This window comes from Pseudopipra pipra, chromosome 8 (genome assembly GCF_036250125.1).
Source record: "Pseudopipra pipra isolate bDixPip1 chromosome 8, bDixPip1.hap1, whole genome shotgun sequence".
NCBI lineage: Eukaryota > Metazoa > Chordata > Aves > Passeriformes > Pipridae > Pseudopipra > Pseudopipra pipra.
Window position 1 is genome coordinate 29,486,382 of NC_087556.1, and position 20,891 is coordinate 29,507,272.

Sequence of the window (20,891 nt, forward strand, 5' to 3'; positions counted from 1 at the left end):
GGGGCTCAGTTTGTCAAGGGGGTCCACTCTGAACCTTGTCATCAACGGGAGGGTCTCCCTTATTCCTCTTAATCCTTACCCTTTCTTATCCTTACCCTTCCCCCCCCCACACACCCTTCCAGCCTTCACATAGATATTTTTTGGAGTTGATTTCCGTTTCAGATTGATTGACTTTACAGATTTCAGTTCGCTTTTTCTCTGCGTGCATTAACCCCCTAGTAAGCAGCAGCGCGAACCTTGCCCACGAGCTGCTCTGTGCTTTCGTTTTTGCGTTAAACCCGCTTTTGCCGAGATCTTTGCCGGTGATTCTTTAAAGCGACCTTAAAAGCCCCGTTTCTCGCCGCCCGGACTCCATGTCCCAGCGGGCGCTCCGGGCGCGCTGCCGGGCGCGGGGCGGGCCGAGGGCAGCATGGCCGCCAGGGAGGCGGGCGGCGCGGTGCTGGGCACGGCGGCCGAGAGGCTCTTCTCGCTCAGCGGGCTCTTCGCCGTCTACAAGCCCAAGGGACCCACCTCGGCCGGCGTGCTCAACCTGCTCAAGGAGAGGCTGCTGGCAGGTGAGGGTGAGGAGAGGCGGCCGGGCCGGCAGCGGCACAGGCGCAGGGATGCCCCGCCCGGCGTGGCTGCGGGATGGGTGCCATGTGCGTGCGTTCCTTGGGCATGCTGGAATCACAATCCCTGACAAGCCCCCGCACCCTCTTTCTCTGCAGTCTGCAAACTGAAGGAGAACTGGGGTTTGGTTTGGATTTTTGTTGCTGTTGTTGTTTCTTGGGGGGCTTTTTTTTCTTTGTTTGGTGGTAGTTCACAGCCATGGCATGGCCCACTCGGGAATGCATCCCTTCCTGGATACGTCCTGGCTCGCTGCACCAGGGGAGGTTCAGGTTGGACATTAGGGAGGAATTTCGTCACACAAAGGGTGATTAGACATTGGAACGGGCTGCCCTGCCCAGGGAGGTGGTGGAGTCGCCGTCCCTGGAGGTGCTTTAGGAAAGGCTGTCCCAGCGAGTCTCCGTGTGTTGGTCCCACTGCACGCGGAGCCGAGACCACATTCACCGCTCTGTCCTGGGGGCGGGCACCTGCTATCGGCTCAGGTACAGCAGGATGTGAACCGTCATTTTGGATGGGGATGAGATCTGCCCCAGCAGAAAGCTGCAGTCCTGCACAGTGCAGGGGATCCCAGCTTGCTTGGAGAGCTGTCCTGTGCCAGGCACAGCGTGTACCTGTCTGCCGGAATGGGTGTCAGCAGCATCTCTGCAGTGCAGTGCTGGCAGTGTGTTCTGCTGCAGACCCACTGCCTATTGCCTCTGAAAAAATATCACCAAACGTGTAGAAACCACGGTGTGCCAAGGAGTTTGAAAGTCCTGGACGCAATCTGCAGAAACTGCTTTTTCAGAGTACGGGGAAACCTGGATGTCAGATATTAGGGAATAACATTGCAAAGGTGTAAGAGACTATGGCCTAGATCTTTTATATAATAAGGGGACTTAATTTATTATGGGGACTTGATCATCTAATCTGGGGTTTTGGGCACTTACTGATGAAGTGAGAGCATACTTTGAGACCAGTGAGTGCTTAGTGATTTACTCTGTAGTGAACTGTAGTGTAGGCACAGATTTCAATCCAGTTTTATATGGAAAAATCTGATTCCCTGAAGTGAAAGGCATAATGGAAAGATAACAGATATAAATAAGGGAGCTTAGGCCATTTTGTCTTATTTAATACTGGTAAATAAGGGACATTGGAGTCCCCAGAATTCCTGGAGTCATCAGCTGCATAGGAAGTTTGGTGGGTTGAGACACTGACAGCTTGAAAGCAGCAGTGAGCAAGTTCAGTTCACTGCAGAGTTTCCATAGGGCTGCAAGCATGCAAATAAACATGTCCCAGTACAAGACAGTAAATACATCAAGAATTGCTCAGATTATGTAGCATAAAAATTTTGTATAATAGATGATTTGTGAACTCAGCTGCTGGTCCTTGCACTCCTTGTAATGAAACTTCACAGGTTTGCTACGAGTATTTTCTGAACATCTGTTTGTGAGAGTATGTGAGACTTCATTAGAACCTAAGTGGAAATAACTTGCAAGTTGTTTGAGGTTGGGAGTAGATATAAATGAATCACTGGTCTTCTGCAGTATAGTAATTTCTGCACTACTAATTAATAGTTTAAATATTTGATTTTTATTTCCTTTAGCAGTCTGAAAATATGTGCTATTTTTTCTATGTTCTGAGGTTATCCTATAATGCTTCCTTTCAATTTCTATTTGCAGAAGCTGGTGTGCAAACAAATAAGAACAAAAGAAATCAGGTTTTGAAAATTGGACATGGAGGAACTTTGGACAGTGCAGCAGCAGGAGTTCTGGGTAATAAAAAACATAATTACAGTCATCAAAAGATGATTTCAGGAAACATTTTCATGCCTATTAAAATCAGAGGTGGAGGAACATTTTGGGATACACGTGGCAGGTTTTGGGGAAAGAACAAATTACTGTGGAAGAGTGGTCTGGGTTAAATTTCCTCTGTATGTACTTTTACATGCATGTAACATGGTTCTTAACAGAAGTCTATATTCTCCCTTCCTGCCTCCCCCTCCCAAGTCCTGAAATAACTTGTGGGTTATTACAAGAAAATATAGGCTCTTGTGTAATGAATTGTAAATTACCTCAGAAATTGATGGCTTTTTAAACTTAAGCTGGGGATTTATAGTCAACATAATTTGTTGAAGTATTTTGTCTCAAAGTAATGCTTTCCTGGGATTTTGAGGGAGCCTTTAGGGCTGTAAGACTTGCCAAATGAAAGATGTATAAGAGCAATTCAGCTGCTGCTTTCTTTGAGGCTCAGTACAGAAACAGTTTTTGCTTCCTGTCCTGTCTTGCTTCATAAAGAAGAGTCACCAAAGATATTTTCTTTTAATTTTGATAGCAATCCCTTTATTGCGTTCCTTTGTTGTATTAAAGAACAGGATGTGTCAATTTGCTGGTGTTTAAAAACTCAGCTGTGGGTGTGTTATTCCCACATCATACTTTGTCACCAATGGTTTTATTGATAAGTAACGTGCAAACTGCAGCTTGCTTAAATCATAGCCTTTTAGCTCTGCTTGGCTTGAAGAAATAACAGCAGTACGTTTTTGCTGTTGGTAATCAACAGGTACAGCTCTGAGCATACACTGAAAGTAAATGCACTGAGTTGTGATGTATGATTTCTCCCCAAAACAATTCAGCTTCAAGGAGAGGTTGTTTTGCTGTGATTGTTGCTGGTAGAGGCCTGTAGGCTGGTAATTGTCTCTGTCAGTTGTGAATACTGCAAAATCTAACCTTGTTGGGCTAGAAATCAGCACTAGCTTGTTTTGTTCCAATTTCCTATAGTGTGTGGCCACTCACAGGAGAATTCTGTGTGCATTGCTGAAGCAGACATTTTCCTTTTACACAGATGTTGCCTTTGAACATACTACTTCTTATTGTGCAAAGTCAACAGCATTGATCCATAGGAAAAGAAAAATCACTTGTGCTTCTTAATTGCTTCTCCTGCTGTTCTCTGATACCCAGTAGTCTCCAAAGCCTGCTTCTGTGGCATGACAAAAAGGGCTTGGGCTTGATGTGCTTGGTAAAGACAAGAGAAGGCATCACCTTAATATGCTACGGATCGATTGAAAAAAGACATAGGATCTTTCATTCCACTGCCATACAAAACATACAGGGAAAAATCAATGGTAGCTAGATTGGAAAGGACAAAACTGGAGAGGAGTGGGAAAGGGAATGTGCCCAGATTTCTTGTGGTAAGGTAATGAGGAGAGAGGGAAGGACACAACGAAAACAAGTCATGGAGAATATGTGTGCTGCTTTTCAGGATGGGCTGGTGGAGCAGAAAGCTTGCTTTCCTCATGGATGGTAGCATAATGGAAGTATTTATTTTCTGAAACCTTTCTTAATCTGTACTGCTGTTTCCCACATTTTATGTACTTCATGTTTATAACTGTGTTCATGGGAATTAGTTGATACTTGCTTAGTGTGCCAAGTGTACTCCAATAACTGAGCACTGCTTTTCATCAAAAATATACTTTTATATTTCTTTTCTTACTGACAGCAAATGTAGATGAGGAAGGACCTTGAAGATAGAGGTCTGTGATCTATGATGTGAGAGAAAGGCAAGGTCAGGTCTTAAAATGAATATCTCATTGTAGGGCTGTGGTTTCAGTTTGGTGTTTGCTGTTGTACAGTGGGAACTGCATTTGACTTGTTTTTGTATGGCAGTAGTGAATTATGCTTCCACAGTAGAAGAAAAAATGAAAAAGTATAAAAAATAAAAATAAAAATTCAGTTAAACCTTGTTATGTTCAGTGCAGTCTGGCAAGTTTAGTTTATGTCACCATTTAATAATACATATACTACTGGTGATTAATGAGAAAAAGTGTGTCTTGTTCAGAAAAGCATTAAATGTCTCTTTAAAATTATTCTATTGAATGTCTTGACACTCTTCATCGAACTTCAGCTCAGCTGTTGAAGTGTCAGTGATGTCATTGTGTTGCAAGAGAAGTGCTTGGTTATAAAGTTTTATCTGTGTGCTTATCTCCTTTTGTCAGCCTTCTTGCAGCTCTTTCCTATCTGGCAAATGACAGGAATGGACTGAACTGAAGGTACACAGAAGTGCAAGCACAAGGACATGTGTGACTAAAACCCTTCAGGAATAAAAGGAGAAATAATTGAGAATAGAAAGAATCTAATGAGTTTCAGAGTGAAAAGATGGAGAAGCATTAGAGCACAAGTAAAATATTTGGGCTTTAAAAAAAAAAAAAAGTTAATTTTCAATTTGATGTTTGTGGTCCTGGCCCCTGGCTAACACAAAGCTAATTTCCAGAAAGCTCCCTTAACTCCTGTAATTTTATTAAAATCAAGTACATAAGCTGATACCTATTCCAAGAGTTGTACACAAAATTAATTTCCTTCTAAAATTTTCTTTGTATTGTTGTATGTGGAAAAAATCAATGGGAAAGCATTTTAAACAAAAGCACCTTGTAAAAAGCTTTAAAGTAAAATATAAACTAGAGCACTTTTTCTGTCCCTTCCATTTATGAAAAGCTGACTGCTGTTTTTTAGAATAGTGGTGTAAGATTGAAATGGCAGTAGCCTGTACATGCACAGTAATAGGAAGGTTTGATTATAAAAGATTTTTTGACTGAGGCAGTTGGACCTTTTGATTATTTTCTTGCTGTAAGCCTGATAAACAATTTCATTATGCTGTCTTGGCTGTATTACTCTTGGTCACTATCAACCTTTAAAAGGGCTATTTGCTAACAGCAAAGGCTACATTCATATTAGTGAGCCATAGCCTTCATCAAACCAGAGAGTGTTAATTGCACTATTCATTTCTTTGGTGATTAGAAGATAAATAAATCTAGGGATTGAATTAAAGTATTTTAACAATAGATGAAGGTTATTTATCTCCTGCTTTAGACTTTTTTTCCTTTCACTTGTCCCATGTTGTCAAAAGTGTTGACTCTCTTCATATGCTAACAGAGAATGTTTCTGACCAGCACAATGTTTAGCAGTGAATGGTGTTGAGTAAGGGAACTGCAGGGCTGGTTTTCAAGTAGCGTTTCTTCTTCTGTCTTTGCAGTGGTCGGTATTGGAAAAGGAACAAAACTGCTGAGAACTATGCTGGCAGGTTCCAAGGTAAGGAATGCTAAATGACTTGTATTAGTGGGGTTTTTTGTTTGTCAGTTTTGTTTTTAATTCCAGTGAAGAGCTGAATCAACATACAAATATGTCAGCCATCCTGCATACTTGGTTTAAATGTGTACTTCAGTTCCTTTTTGCATTTAGTCAGAAATTTGATACCAAGACTTTTATGTCCAGATTGGTTATTTAAAAAACTTTACTTGTCTTGGTTTTCTACAAACTGTTAGTAAATACCAAATTCCTATTTTGGAGGAAGATTTCTATACTATTTAGTGTATTTAAAAAAAAAAAGAAAAAGAAGAGAGAAGAACTGTAATGAAGAAGGCACTGAAAATTATGTTTTTGGGATGTAGTTGTATACGACAGTTCGATTTTTGGTAATTTTCCTTGTATGTAGATAACTTAGTTGTTGTTTAGCTTGCAGTGACAGATGGTCTTTGTTTCTTTTCTGTCTTCTTAAATACCATGAGGCCTTAAGAGGCACCTTTTGGAATTAAGAGTGCTTTGCATTTGTGATAGTAGCTATCGTTGCACATTGCAGCTGCTCCAGATGGGTGGTCCACAAACACATCAATAGGCACGTGTGAGAAGACAAAGGCAGCAAAACCCTGTGGCTGCATGAGATAATCCAGACCAGAACCTTGACAGATAGAAATCTTGTTCAGTGTTGGTTTTGATTAGTTGTACTGTGTCTTTGGTGAGTGCGCTCGAGAAAGTAGGTGTTACATACACAAAAAAGTACAGGTACTCCCAAGAGTAATCTTCTAGTGTTGATTCCTTATTCACAAGTTAGATTCTGTGATTTTAGCCATTGTTTTTACATGACAAGTCTAGGTAAGAATGACAGGCACAGAAATCAATTAAGTCTTCCAAATTTCGTCCTATTTTCAGGGCAAGTCAGTAGTGGGCTTGTATAAATTGACAGCCTTTATAATACATTTTATTCTTCTGTTTTTCCCATTCTCTTCTGGTCTGAACACTTAGGCTCTTTACAGCTGCTGAACTGATAGCTTAAAGGTAGAATTTTATTGACAATCTTCAGTTCAACTCAAAGGCAAAGAATTTGACAGAAGAGAATGCAACAGGGTAAAAGGACATGGCTGTAGAGTCTGATCCAAAACTCACTGTCATCAGTATCAGTCTCTGCACTGACTCTAATGGTTTTGGATTTTGTTTATGTGACCAGTTTTCAGAGGCATCTGTGTTTTGAAACATGCAGGAAGCAGCTGGATTTACAGTGGAAACGTAAGCAGTTACCACCTGACAGTTCCTTTCAAAGAACTTTAAAGTAAAAGAAGTCATAGAGTTACTTCTGCTAAATTAAGTCATCATAGCTAATTGTGTGAAAAATGATGACTCAAAAACACATAAAGCAATTGAAGTATCTCTTAAGCTGATGTTCACAGTGGAAGCAGCTGTGATGGCAGAATTATGCACAGTGTTCCTTGATGACTTCACTATAAAGTCCTGTAGCAAGTAGCAATGTTATGCAGCCAAACCTTGTCCTCAGATTGCTCAAAGTGGTTTAGAGCTGCTGCTGAGGGGCAAGGAAAGAGAAAATGGGCAGGTGGGGCAGTCCAGTGAGCTACACCAGCCAGATCCATCAGCCCTCACCTGGCCTTAGGTTGGTGTGGGCTGTGGGCACTTGATTCAGTGAGGCAAAGGTACATCCTTACAGAGATCAGCAGCTCTTCCACTGCACTTGGTGTGTTCTGATGTGGCACAGAGTGTGGGGTAGCTGACGTCCATGCCAGGTGGCACAGAGTGGCAAGCATTTATTTGGAGCTTTTCCTGTGTCTGCCTTCCTGTTTTCCATTTATGCTTCAATAAATTAGACACGTAATAAATGGGGAGGCTTAAGGAAGTTGAAGGATCTCCTACAGATGTCTGCCTATTTGTTTTTTTTGACCACACTGACAACAACATCTCATAATGTATCAAGAGATAATTCCATGACTGTCTAAATAGGTTTGAGTATCTTTTTGCATCCTGTGCCATGTGCTTGGAGTTTAATCTTATTTCTTTTTTTTTTTTTTTTTTACCATTTTGCATGCTTAAGTGTTTGTCGAAATGTGATGTTTTTCTTTTGTTCCTTTTATTACTATGAAGTTCTGATGAACTGTCTGACCCTCTCTGGACAGGATTTACTGTTTGCTTATAGGAATGTGTCTTGTAAAGAAACAATTCAGTCTATCATTGTTGGCAGCAGAGTTATGCTGAGTGGCCAAAACGTATGTTACTGCAGTAAACTCCATATGGTGACTCTGCCAGAGATTGGACTATTTCTGATTTTTTCCCAAACATTGTGTGAAACTTTCCTGACTCTGTGTGGCAGCTCTGAGCATCATCACTTGATGTGCAACTCATACACATTCTACAAGGAGTGTTACTTTTTCAGTGTAAGCCGAGTTCTTCATTGGTTTGACCTCCTTATGCATTAACTCAAACCAAATAGAAATGTGCAGCCAAGGGCAATACCTTCTTAGTGTTCCATATCTCTCATTGAATTCTTAATATTTATCCAGAAATAAATATATGTACAATCTGGCTTTGTTTGTTTGTTTGCTTTAATTTGTTTCAAATATTCCAAGTGAGAGGGAGAAGCTGAATGCTCTTTGGTCTCGAATTTAAATACTGAGCATTTAATACATGTTCCGTAGGAGAATCACTTTTTCTTCTGGTTTGCTGAGACTTGGACTTGGTCTTGCTTGGACTTTTTGCACCGCAATATTTTGAGAGAATTTTTTTTTATCATGTTGGCAAAATAAAGACAGTAGAGTGAGAAAATATTTCCTGCTTCAGCAGTAAAATAAGTACGATGGGAGTGGACCAATTTTTGCTATAATAAAATGTTTCTGAACAACTCAGTCTTATGGATGACTAGTCTGTCTCAAACATAGTGTAGAAGTGTGTTTTTTATGGGGGAGAATGGGTTCAAAAATGCTACCTTCTGTGCAGTTTCCAAAGTGGTAGTCCTGTTTTAAAACCTCTCATCTACCAGAATGTGCTGCTACATAGAAACAATGAGAGAAATGATCAGGTACTCATCAGAGAAGAAAAAAAAGGAAGAGCAATGAGCCATGAAATTCTGCATTATTCTAGTACTTTCCATAGGGAGGAGATGTCTCCCAAAATGTACAGCCTTTATTTTTAGATGAGATAAAACAGGAGAATTGAAACTTTCAGACTCAAGTTCTGTGCTTAATTTGCATTTTTTTTTTCAGTTAGATAAGACCTGGGTTCACCCTAAGAGAATTTTAGTCATACTAGTATAAACAAAGCCAGAACTTGGCCATCCATCAAACTGTTCTTGAAATCACTGCCTCTCAATGAGCAGAAAACATGGTTTTATTGGTTTTATCTGAGCATGCAACTTCTACTTATGGTCCACATACAATCTGAATGCCCAAGTGCTCGAGTGATGTGAGGGAAATTGCCCGAGTACTTAGCACTGGTTGCACAAGCTTGGGCAATGACTAATTAAAATAGAAAATTCAATCTCAAATTTTGTGCCTTTTTCAGAATGGAACTATCCAAAAAACCCCAAACCACTGGATAGAGTAAATCCCAAATTCCAAGTGTTCATAAAGCCTAGAAGGAGAAAAAGAGATTATAGGCAGAATGAAGATGCATCAGTGACCACTTTCGTTTATTATAATAAACTTTCATTTATTATAATTGTTAAAATTTGAGTTCTTAGGAATCCTGGACAGAATATGAGTGTTAGTACAGTGATTAGGTCTAAAATCTTGCCAGTCACACTTGTATTGTAAGAGAAAGGACTTGTCTGAGCAGCAAGTGGTTCAACTCACCTTAACAGAATTTCTGAGACATGTGAGTTACTTTTTGCAGTGGGATTCTGGGATTAGAGTTTGTGTATTGCAAAATTGCTTCTCTGGAAGGATGGCATCAGATGCCAACAAAGTGTCCATAAAGAATGTTGTTTCTTTAACTCCCATGATTACCTTACTGTCCTAAAAATTTGGCGTTAATTTGTATCCCTTAACTTCTCAAACATAAAGCTTACAAGCTTTCTCAAACATAAAGCTTACAAGCTTTCTCCATGAATTAATTTTTTTTAATTAAGTCCTTAGGTTCCATCTTTTGGCAATGAGTTCAGTGAATTAATAACGCATTAAAAAGCACATCTAGTGGTTCTACAAGGAGCAAAACTAATGAAGCCTTTACTTGTGACTGTGTTTGTTTACAGCTCGTTAGGCACCAAAGCCCCCTGTGGACTTTCTGGTATCCAGTAGTTCAGTGGGGCTCCCTCTGGACCCTTCTTAGCAGAAGCTGCAATAGATTTATTTCCTCTATCTGTCTGTTTTCAGGAGGCTTGTAAGAACTCGGCATCTCCGAGACCTCTATTCTTCTGCCAGTGTTTGTGTGTTTGCACATTGACATGCACACCATGATGGTGTAAGTGCTGTTTCTTTAGAAATCCTCATTTCTTTTTGAAGAGCCTCACCGTGTTGGGTTGTTTGTTTGTTTTTTTTCTCAGTGAGTGTTAAAAGCAGTTTGTGCTTCAGTTCATATATTTGAGTTATGAGTGCAAGAAAATTGAGTTGGCTTTTCTTTTGAACAATCCTCTTGATGGTGTGTGCTCTTACTTTTAATCTTAAAAATTTCTCTAGGGCCGAGCTTCGTAGTGCTTTCTTTTGGAGTTAGTAAAACAAAAGCAATTATAAATACAGTGCACAGTGATGTGTTCTGTTTTCTTTTTCAGATTCTGGTATTTTTAACATTGTCTTGAAAGGGCAAGATTTATGGGCAGTTGTAATAATTTTATTAGACTGATAGGTGTAATATGGAAAACCAGGTGTTTGGATACTCAAGCCCTCTCTCAGATCTAAAATAGAAGCTGTGGACTTTAAAACTAAATTTTAGGTTTGTTTAGAGTTTAGTGAAGTAGGTATCTTTTAGACCATTTCTAAAAAAAAAATATTGTTAATGCTTGTGAGTGTGGTATGAACAATGCTGTGAGGGCAAGCAGTTGTATAGGTAATACCTCCAAGACTGTTCCACAAAGATAGGCTACTTTTTATTACCTGCTTTAATAAAATAGGTTCAGAAAGCAGTTTATCTCCTGAATGGGGTAGCAAGGATTTGTGCACAAGGGATCAGCCAAGCTCCCAGGCACAAGGTGAGGGGGACTGTTATTGCTTGTTTGATGATTCTGCAGATCCCATCTTGCTCGTGTTCATCTGTGGTTTTAGTTGGGCTTTTCCTTCCGAATTGCAGTATTATCATATCCAACTGTCTCTACTTGTCTTGGAGAAATCCAAGTAAAAGTGGTTTGTTTGCTCTTTAGCCTTTTCCCTCGGATATTTTTCAACTGCAGCACCTTCTCATTTTTCACTCTGTGGTTTATGCCCTCTTACATTCTCACATCTCTTTGTTTATGGTATCCCATCCAGCATAACCAAGGGTCAGACTGAATTTCTTTTTGTATTGAGATGGGAGAGGTGAGAAAAAAAAAAGAGTGCAGTATGTGACCTGCCCATTTAAACAAAAGGTGTTGTAGCTACACAAAATGTCATTATTTTGCCTGTGTTCAAGCCCAAAGAAATTATTGTTTCTTTACAAGGGAGGTAGAAGGGAAAGGAGATGATAAGGTTATCTCCTAGAGGAAAGAGAGAGCCTGGTAGATTATATGTTGTGGCATGTGAAGGGGTTAGTGTGAGGTAACATTATAGCGTGCCAGGAATCCAATATCTCTGTTGAGCCCATGGTTTTTTCAGAACCCAGTGGAGTTATGAATTGTAGTTCCCAGGCTTATTTTGAAAGATGTTTTGTAGGTTTCCCTTGAGGAACAGGACTGGCAGATTGGAGGTGGAGTGATTGTTTTATGGGAGATGTTAACCCACGGGCGGATGGATGTGTTTTAGCCCTTGTAGACTGGCTGGGTGAATTCTTCCTGACGTACTGGTTGCTTAATTTCATCCATTTAATTACCATTTTGGGCATTAGATGAAGTATATTATGTTCCTTAAATATAGGTATAGGACTGAGAAGTCTTGACATTTCTGTTACATTTTATTTCCTACATTATTGTGCAAGTATTCAAGGAATACTTCTTCGTGTGTTTGCATATACAGTGCAAAGATGTCTACTAATAAAACTTGTCCTATTTAATATCTGTAGCCTGCAACAGCTACATCCAGGTGCTGCTATAACAGTTTGGTGGGGTTTTTTAACCACTACTGGCACCCGAGAAGGTTTTTGCAGAACCAGATTCCTTGACCTCTTTCTAGAGGAGGGGAGATTGGTTCGGAGACCCATTGTTGTGTATGCAAAGTTAGCTCTAGTTTCTATCTTCTGTGTGTTACTTTACAATGAATTTCATGTTCCCTGAATGCCTCAATATATTAACTAGAGATCAGTGTCAGTTTATGAAAGTGTGGTTGTCCTCCTTATTTTGTCACAAGGAAAATGCCTACATGAAAGGAAGACTGGGAAAATGCATGAATGAGGTTGGTTTTGATGTGTTTTGAGAATGTGTAGAAGGTGTTATCAAAACTTGAAGTGGTGTCTGTACAAAGCAAGATGCACTGAGGGGATGTTAAACTCTCACAGTGGAGGATGCGGGAATCGGGAAGGGCTGAAATGTTAACTGGATGAAATGGCCTTACACACTGTCAACATCTTTAATTACCTGTTACTGCAAAACATAAGATACATTTTGTAACCTGCCTTTTTTTTTTGGTTACAAATCGTAAGAAGAGAAGAGGCTGATTTGAATATGTAGTCTTTTCTGCCTTGCCTGATATCCCCAAAACAAAGTTATAGAAGAAGAAGCAGCTGTTCAGTAGTATAGATATGTACTGTACTGCAGTGTTACTGTTAGTAAGCTGGCTTAACATACTGTGTATTGCTCAAGTCTCTTTTATGCTCACCCCAGAGGCCTAAACTATTAATAGCTCAGCTTCATGCTCTATTAATATTCACACTCTTTTTTTAAACTGTTGGAAATCTTGAAGAGACTGCACCTATTGTGCTGCTCTTTCCTCAAAAATGCCAAATATTTTACTAGCATACTCTAGTGTGATTTTTCTGCTGTTCATTCAGGAGGTCAGTGACACTTTCTTCCCTCTTGACCTTTCTATAATGGTGCATATGGCTGTGCTGCATGCACAGTTCTTGCTTGGATTCATTAAAAAATTAAGGCTACAACTTGGCAAGGTTTTTTTCTCATTCTTAATAAAAATAACAGAAAATAAAAAGAATGGTAGCTGATTTTAAACTGGCCATTCTCCATTGTTTTCCCTAGTGTTCATTTCTAGTAATTTGGAGGTGCTCTAAAAGGTGCCTTTTAGAATTTGCTGCATCTTGGCTTTAGCAATGCCTTTGAATTCAGGCTTTCATGCATTCAGTTGTATCTGTATGTAGCTATCAAGTCTAACCTCTCTGGAAGGACTTACATTTCTGGGCAGAGAATTATGTATTTCCTTAAAACTCTGTTTCCCAGATAGAATTTAGAGGTTGTCTTTGTTTATTTTGTTTTATCTGTGATGTGGGTGCTAGAGGACAGAATAAGGAAACAGGTACTTAAGCTGAGGATGAAATTTAAGAGCCAACCTGAGACATTTTGGTGAGTGAGAGAGGTTTCCACAGAGCACAAGTGCCAGAAGGGTTTCCAGCCACTTTTGCACATTGATCTGCATCCCCTCTTGGATGTTGTGAGCCTATATTTTGTTTACAAATGACATGTGGCCTGATGCTACCTCAGGTGATTTAGCGTTCCTGTTACTGTTGGGATTGTTCTCCCACCTGCCCCCTTTCCTGTACTTTCTATGACACCAGAATTCAAACTTGCTGCAGTTTTTAGCTGACACCTTAAAGTTTCTTTGATCTACAAGTAAAGTATCTTCTGTGGATTCCCCTATTACAGCTGGTTCTAATCCTTCACATGAAAAATCTGGTCACATGTTTGAACATTGTGCAGAACTTTGTGAGTAAGCTGTCATAAGAGGTCAGAAAATCCTGTTTAGTCCACAAGTAAAGATCAGGTAGTTCTTCAGCAATGACAGTACAATTACAGCATCTAGCAGTAAATAAAATGTAGTGCAGGCTTAGCACAAAATCAGCTTTTTCTTTTAGAAGAAAAAAATTAATGGTAGAGAAGTTGTAATGTTTATGTGTATCAAGAGGACATGTTTGGTGTTTGATAATTTTGGATTTGCTCTATCATGAAATATGCGACTCCTCCCTCACCCTGCAGTCTGTATTTTGCCCTCTGTGCAACCTGCTTTTAAGAGATTAGGACTCTGTGCTTTTAATATATTGGAATCTGCTTAGTGAGAGTGCTTTGTTTTGGAAAATAATTGAAACTATGGCAACCCTTGGGTTTTTTTCCCAGCTTATTTGTCTACCTCATGTACTTCTCGGTTTTGGTGGATGATTAGCACACTGGAAACCACTGGTAGCTGCTTATGTTATACAAACAGCAAAATAAGTTATGTAAATATTAAATCCAGAACATGTTATTTGTGCTTTAGAAATCATTAAACACAAACTGAACGTCACCGTAAAACTGAGAGTTTAAGGCCTCTTCATTATCTCAGTGGCCTAAGTCTGCAAAGCTGTAAGTGCAGATGGAATGGGTTTGGCAGAGGAGCACCAATTCTGATCAGTGCTTGCCTGCTGTGTGCTCACTCTGATTTCTGTCAAGTTCTCTAGAGCACTTGTTTTTTGTTTGTTTGTTTTGTGTTCCCTCAAACTTGTTAGCCACATGCAGACATCAGTTTACATAAATTGACTTTCTTTTTCTATCCAATATGGCTTTTCATTCCCAGCTTTGAGTCTCTTGCACAGGGGACCGTAGCCTTTTTTTATTTATTTTCCTTTTACACTTCTGTGTTCAGTTGCTGCTGTGACTAGAAAATGGGTCATCCTTGGATGAACTCTTATGAACTGCCTCTTCCAGAGAGCTTGCTTGCCTGGGAAATTCTTGTAGTGGGAGCCATCTTAAAATCTTCCTGACAGCTACTAGTGACCTTGTTTCATAATTACTTGTGTTTCTGTCTAGCTCTTCTAAAGTGTTGCTTCTCCGTGTTTGAAAAAGCTTTTAAAATATGTTATAATTTAAGATTTCAACTCTCTGGCTTCTTTCCAAATAAAACCTTGATATATTAACAGTTAAAACTGAGAAGCTCTGTTCCATGGTCTGTCTGGCATTTGCACTGATAAGTGGGGCAGACATGCCTGGCAGTCAGCCCAGGGGCTTTAGCCTCCCGGAGGCCCCCCCCGGGTGGGCTGTGCAGCTAAAAGCTCTGCTGGCTGTACTGCCCTGGAACAGGAGGGGATTCTTCTTCCTTCTCCTGCTCTTCCTCCTTTCATTGTTAAATATGTATACTGATAAAGTCTTGCCTTTTTCCTCTCTCTTTTTATGGCTATTCTTTCCCTTTCTATGTTAGTCTAAAGATTTTTCTGGATATGAAATAAAAAAGCCAAATTATAGCTATTCTCTTACTAAAAATATTATTGTAAACATATGGTTTATTATTTATGAAAATGTTGACTGTGCCCTGTGGTTGTGACTCTAAAACAGAATTCCTGTTCCCAAGATCTGTGAGATTTATTAGAGTTTTTGTAATTTGTTTCTTATGGGTTCCTGTAATCCTGTTTTTTCTCCAGTGCTGTTTTTTTTATGGCATGTTTCTTCCTGGTCATGGGTATGGTAGCAAATGCACACGGCCCAAGCATTTCACTGTCTGTCTGGTCTTGCTGAGGTTTTATCCAGCACATCCCCCAGGCCGTGTGACAGAGTTTGTGCATTATCATTGACAGAGTGCAGTGGTTTGGCACTGTAAAGTATCTTCTTAAGGCTATCTCCTCCCTAGTGTGAGTAGAGGAGCTGCTTATGCTCAGGGGCTTCTGATCACTTTGCTGCCCTTTGTTTCGGTTGCCATAATGTCAAGAAAATGTTTTTCTGAAGAGCTGAGAGACACAGCCATTCCCTGATGCTGGAGAGTTTTGGGATGGTCTGTACGTGCTCAGGGTGCTGTTGTACACTTGTGAGGCTCTGCTTTGGGACCATGCAGACCACCACTAAAAGCTGGAATTAATGCACAATACTGCAGCACTTGAGAGTTGTGACTGGGAATGCTTGATCTTGGCTTTTAATGTGCTACCCTTGTGGAATCCCATAGTGAAGTTGAGGTCCTGCTTTTAATCTTTAAATGATTTGGGTCCTGGTCTCTTGAGATGAGTAGAGGGCAAGGATGTAGGGGCTGTTGATTGGCAGAATGTTCTGTGAGGAGCTGCCAATAGAGGGATGTTTTCTGCACTTGCCAGGCTTTTGCACTCCTGCAACACCTACTACCTTCTTTTTTTGTTTCAGATTGAGTGGGATGAAGGCAGGGTGGTTGTGAGCAGTTGCTGTCTATGTTCCTGCAGTGATTTGTAATTTGAGAGTACAGGAAGAATGCTCCTAGATGTATTTTAGAAAACTGGAAGAAATAAATGATTGCCAACAGAGGTGAGAAAAGGTCACTGAAGACTTTAGTGACTCAGAATCCATTGGGTGCTTCTGAGGACAGTGTGAGTGAGAGTCTAGAGAGAGTCAATGCTGAATTTTGGCACAAAGTAAGAGGAACAATAGATTAAGTCTGGACTCTCATATTATCTTCTACAAGCTCCAGGTCCTGCACCCTAGCAAAGGAAAAGTAAACTTTATTAAGGCTAGTAAGAATTATGATATATAATTGTAGATACCCAAGGGTATTCCAGAGACTGATCATAAAACAACTGTAATTCTTAATTTCCTGACCTGTTGTAGCCTTTTTTGTGGATTATTGCATTGATGTCTTGAGTATTTTGTGACTCTATAAAGGCTCCTCTAAGGAGTGGGAACTTTTAAGGATGTTCTTTTTATAAATTGCATACTTTTTTGCCTTTGTTGCAGAGATTAAGTGATGAGATTTGGATTGTATTGTTAATACAGTTATTATCTCTTTATTGCTGGTAGGTCAACTATAACATGTTATTGTAACAGACAGCCTGAAGCAAGATAGCCAAGACCAGAATTAAGAGGAAGTAATTTGAACTGAAGTAGTATGAGTATTTTGATTTGGAAACATCTGAAGATGGAGTGTGAGGTTTTAATTTTTCAGATTTAAAGTTTTACTGAAGTGCTAAGATAATTCATCATGCTGTTATAATGATGATCTGCTCACATGTTTTTATTAACCTCTAGAATAATTGCTGAATAGTGTCTCTTTCTAGCTATGCTATTAAATGTTCAGAACCAGATCATTAAATGTCTTGGAAAGCAGGCAATTTTATGGTCCTGAAAGCACATAATATGCTTGCAAGTTAATTTAAATATTTGTTGTGGAGCAGCCTTCATCCATTCTTCCTTTTGTTTCTTTTTCATGCATTCCAAAAATGTGTAAACTTCAAGAATTTTATTTTAAAATACCCGCCTTTGCAGAGGTATCAGGGGATTCATACATCTCCAATATTTAGGGAAAAAGTAGCCCTGATGTGGTGTTTAATGTGGTTTAACCTGGCAGGCAGCTAAACACCATACAGCTGTTTGCTCACTCCCATCTGAGTGGGATGGGGGAGACAATCAAAAAAAAGATAAAACCTGTGGGTTGAGTTTAAGGCAGTTCAGTAAGGAATGCAAAGCCATGCACACAAGCAAACCCCAGGAAAGCCAGGCTCTGTCAAGTGTATTAGTGCCTTTGGCAGACAAGCACTAATCACTCCCAACATCCCCCTTCCTTCATCTTCCCCCCACTTTATAGTTTAGCATGACACCATATGGTCTGGAATATCCCTATGGACATTTGGGGTCAGCTGTCCTGGATGTGTCCCCTCACAACTCCTTGTGCACTCCCAGCCTGCTCACTGGTGGGATGAGGAGCAGAAAAGGCCTTGACTCTGTGTAGGCACTGCTCAGCAGTAACAAAAACATCTCTGTGTTATCAACACTGTTTTCAGCATAAATCCAAAGCATAGTCTCATACTAGATACTATGAAGAAAATTTTCTCTATCCCAGCCAAAACCAGCACATGAAGTAAGCAAAGAATACAGTTATTTTTATATTAAAGTCTGCACTCTGCTGCCTTTTGTCTGACTGTTTCTGCTGCTGCCATTTTGTGGCAGTTGCTTGAAGAAATACATAGAAGAGGCAGGTTGTCACATGGAACAAAATCAAGGCATGTCTTAGTAGTCCAACGTTGTGGGTGTGATTTATATGCCTACACTGTTATTACTTGAGCTTGTTTGTACTTTGCAAGTACATGAAAAAGGATGCATTGCATCAAAGAGTAGAATGTTAGTGCTTATGCTTGTTTGGATGTGTTCCAGTCGAATTTGGTCAACCAGTTTCTAAAAGATACATCCTTTTATGACTTGGTTCAAATTTGTATTAACTCAGCTGGGGGTGAAGTTAATTGAAATGTTACTGGGATGTAGGCGTGTTGAACACTTTGATTTTTCTCTCTGAGGCTTTATTTTGAAGGCCTCTGGATTTAACATAGGAAGCTGAGGGAAATGGAGTGGCATAGGCAGTGGATCAAACCACAGATCTTAATCCCTGATGGTATCTGCAGACTTGACCTAAACTCACATTAGAGAGTGAGTCTTCGGGTGTTGGTAGCCTTGTGACAAGACATGGAGCAACTGGTTCCTGGGGAGCCTTGTCAGCTCCAGGAGATTGTGCCCTATGCCCACAGCATGGCACTTCTTAGGGTGAAAACATGAAAAAGGGGGGCAGCAGGTGAAATGCAATAAGAACAAGAGCTACTGTCCTGGGAACAGGTCAGTTCCTTCTTGCAAACTACAGGCACATACACTGAACAGTTTTTTAGAGAAGAACCCTGAAAAACCCTGAAACAGAAATATTCAGAGAACTCATGACAAGCAGAGCTGTTGCTCAGTGGCCTTGCACTCCTTGTGCTGGTCACAAGGTCCTTAGCAGATTCCAGGTGATCAAAACTCCAGCTTCAGGCTATTGCATATCGCTGCATTTCCTGGCAGAACTGTTGCAATGCTTTGCCTTGGAAATGGATGTTTTGTTTTCACAAGTAAAGATCTTTGTATGGTTTTTTTTTAATGTGCAAAGGAACAGAAAAATTGTCTGTGAAAGGTACTCTATGTGCCTTGCTTCAACAATGACATATGACACCCCACAGAGACTTTGATTTTACCATCCTATTATTTTCTTTATGGTATTGATGTATTTATAGTAAAAACTGGATTCCATGTTGCTTCTTGCCTGGGTTTTTAAAACCAAAATCACAGGGGTGTGTAACAGGATTTACTTTTGTTTTGTTTCATGTCTTTCCCTCTTGACTTTTGCTTACCCAAAGTTGCTGGATTGACTACTCAGGTAGTATCCTTCTTGTTCTGATTTGAAGTAATTGGTAGTTGCAGTCTTTATATCAAAAAAAAAGGAAAAAGAAGAGAAGAAACAACCTTGAAGACCTGACTCACTAATCTCTCCATCTCTCTTCTTCCTTCCCAGAAGTACACTGCCATTGGAATGCTGGGCAAAGCTACTGATACATTAGATGCTACAGGAAAAGTAACTGAAGAAAAACCTTATGGTAAGTATAAATTATCTGTACACTTGATGTAATTTGAAGGCATAAATGGTCTCTGTCATAGAAAAGCGGAAGAGATGTTTGGGACTCTGAATTAAGTTTAAATGTGAAATTAAACTAAGATTATTTCATCTTCAACTTAAGTGCTCATGTAATTCAAACCAGCTTCATGCAATTATGTCCAACGCAAGTGTTCATTTCTGTTGGAAAAAAAGCAAACCAGGCATTAGATTAGGAGGGAGAAAATAGAATTGGGCAGGACTGTGTCATTTTAAATCTTTGACAGGCTGACAAATGACGTGCTGTGTCCAGTAACATTTTCCTCTCTCCGTGTATAGTCCCATGAGTGCTCTTTTAGTAAAACCCTTCAAGACCAGTGGAGGAATAAAGTACCTGGATCTTCCCTTTAACTACAGACTGCTCAGCACAGAATGAGAATGGCATAAACCACATTCTTCATATGGTCACCTACCAAATCTTGCTCTTGCTTGCAGCCTGTGTTGTAACATCTTTAATAAATGAATTTTTCTGCCCCATAGAGCACAGTGCAAGAGTTTAAGGCTTCAGAACTCATCCTGACTGTGGCTTTGCTGAAGTGGACATTCCACAATACCCAGGGCATTTTAGAAACAATGTAGAACTAACCAGGGACACAGTAAATGTATTTGCCATTACTTCTTTCACAGCCTGGGGGTAAAAAAGAAAACCAAAAAAGGTAACTGGTTGCTTAGCAACTCTACAGGCTCTACACTGTTTGTGGTACCTGGTAATAGGTACATGAAGTAAATTATCTTTTTTTTTAATAGCTTGATGAAAAAGGTAGCCTGGATTTCACTTCTCACCCCCAGTCTCCTTTCTTTTGCAGTTTTAATTTTTGTATGAGACAGGCAAGCATGGGTTTCTTGTCCACATTAACATGATGGATCATTCTAAATAGTATTATTTACTAGGTAGTGTTATTCAGAGATGTTGGATCATTTGCTTCTTCTTCAGGATCAAGTTTTAAATCTCTCTGAGCTTCTGAAGAATTGGGCTGAGCATGCACATGGTGTTAGGAGTTGCCAATGCTTCATGATGGTTGGAAAGGACACTTTCTTGGTTCATTCAAGGTGGAACGTTGTGGTTCTGCTGCACTAATTGGTATTCGTTGCAGATACTTGCTCATATGTAAGCTGTGAAATACCATTTTAAGTGGATGCAAATCCCATAGTTAAATTAAACAAAAAAGTGTTTCTTGTGACTCTGGTTTTACTTTTCTTATTTTGTATTGTTTACTGCAGATAGAATTTAGTGTTGTTTTCAAGTGCATTTCTCTCACTGACTCTACTGTTACAGTAGTTCCCACCTCTGCACCACCTCCTCTGTTATGGTGGTTTAGCTTTTCTGTTAGACTGTGTGCTTGGAGAACTTACTTGGGTTAAAAATACCCCCTTTTTTGGGTTGCTAATCATTTTAAACTGAGATCAGTTGCATTTGCAGTTCTTCAAGTGGTCTCATGAAGAGCAGTATTTCTCTTCTGCTGAGACTGAGAGCAGAAAGAAAACACTCATGAAATTGGTCTCAGTTGCTTTCCATGTTGGTGTAAATCAGTCAGATTTGATTTCTTTGGAAAGAAAAGGAGGGAACATGCATATTCCTTTTTTGTTTTCCATGGTACCTACATGT

At 39.8% G+C, this 20,891-nt stretch overlaps 1 protein-coding gene across 1 annotated transcript in view; it reads left to right on the forward strand.

Annotated features, from left to right (window-relative positions):
• Nucleotides 1-371: 371 nt before the first annotated feature.
• The window catches only part of TRUB1 (TruB pseudouridine synthase family member 1), a 28,885-nt gene continuing 8,365 nt past the window's right edge, over nt 372-20,891 (forward strand). The window contains exons 1-4 of the mRNA XM_064663415.1: nt 372-554; nt 2,265-2,357; nt 5,608-5,663; nt 19,148-19,229. Coding sequence (XP_064519485.1) covers nt 410-554; nt 2,265-2,357; nt 5,608-5,663; nt 19,148-19,229 — 376 coding nt within the window. The 5' untranslated portion in view covers nt 372-409. The remainder of the gene's footprint in view (nt 555-2,264; nt 2,358-5,607; nt 5,664-19,147; nt 19,230-20,891) is intronic.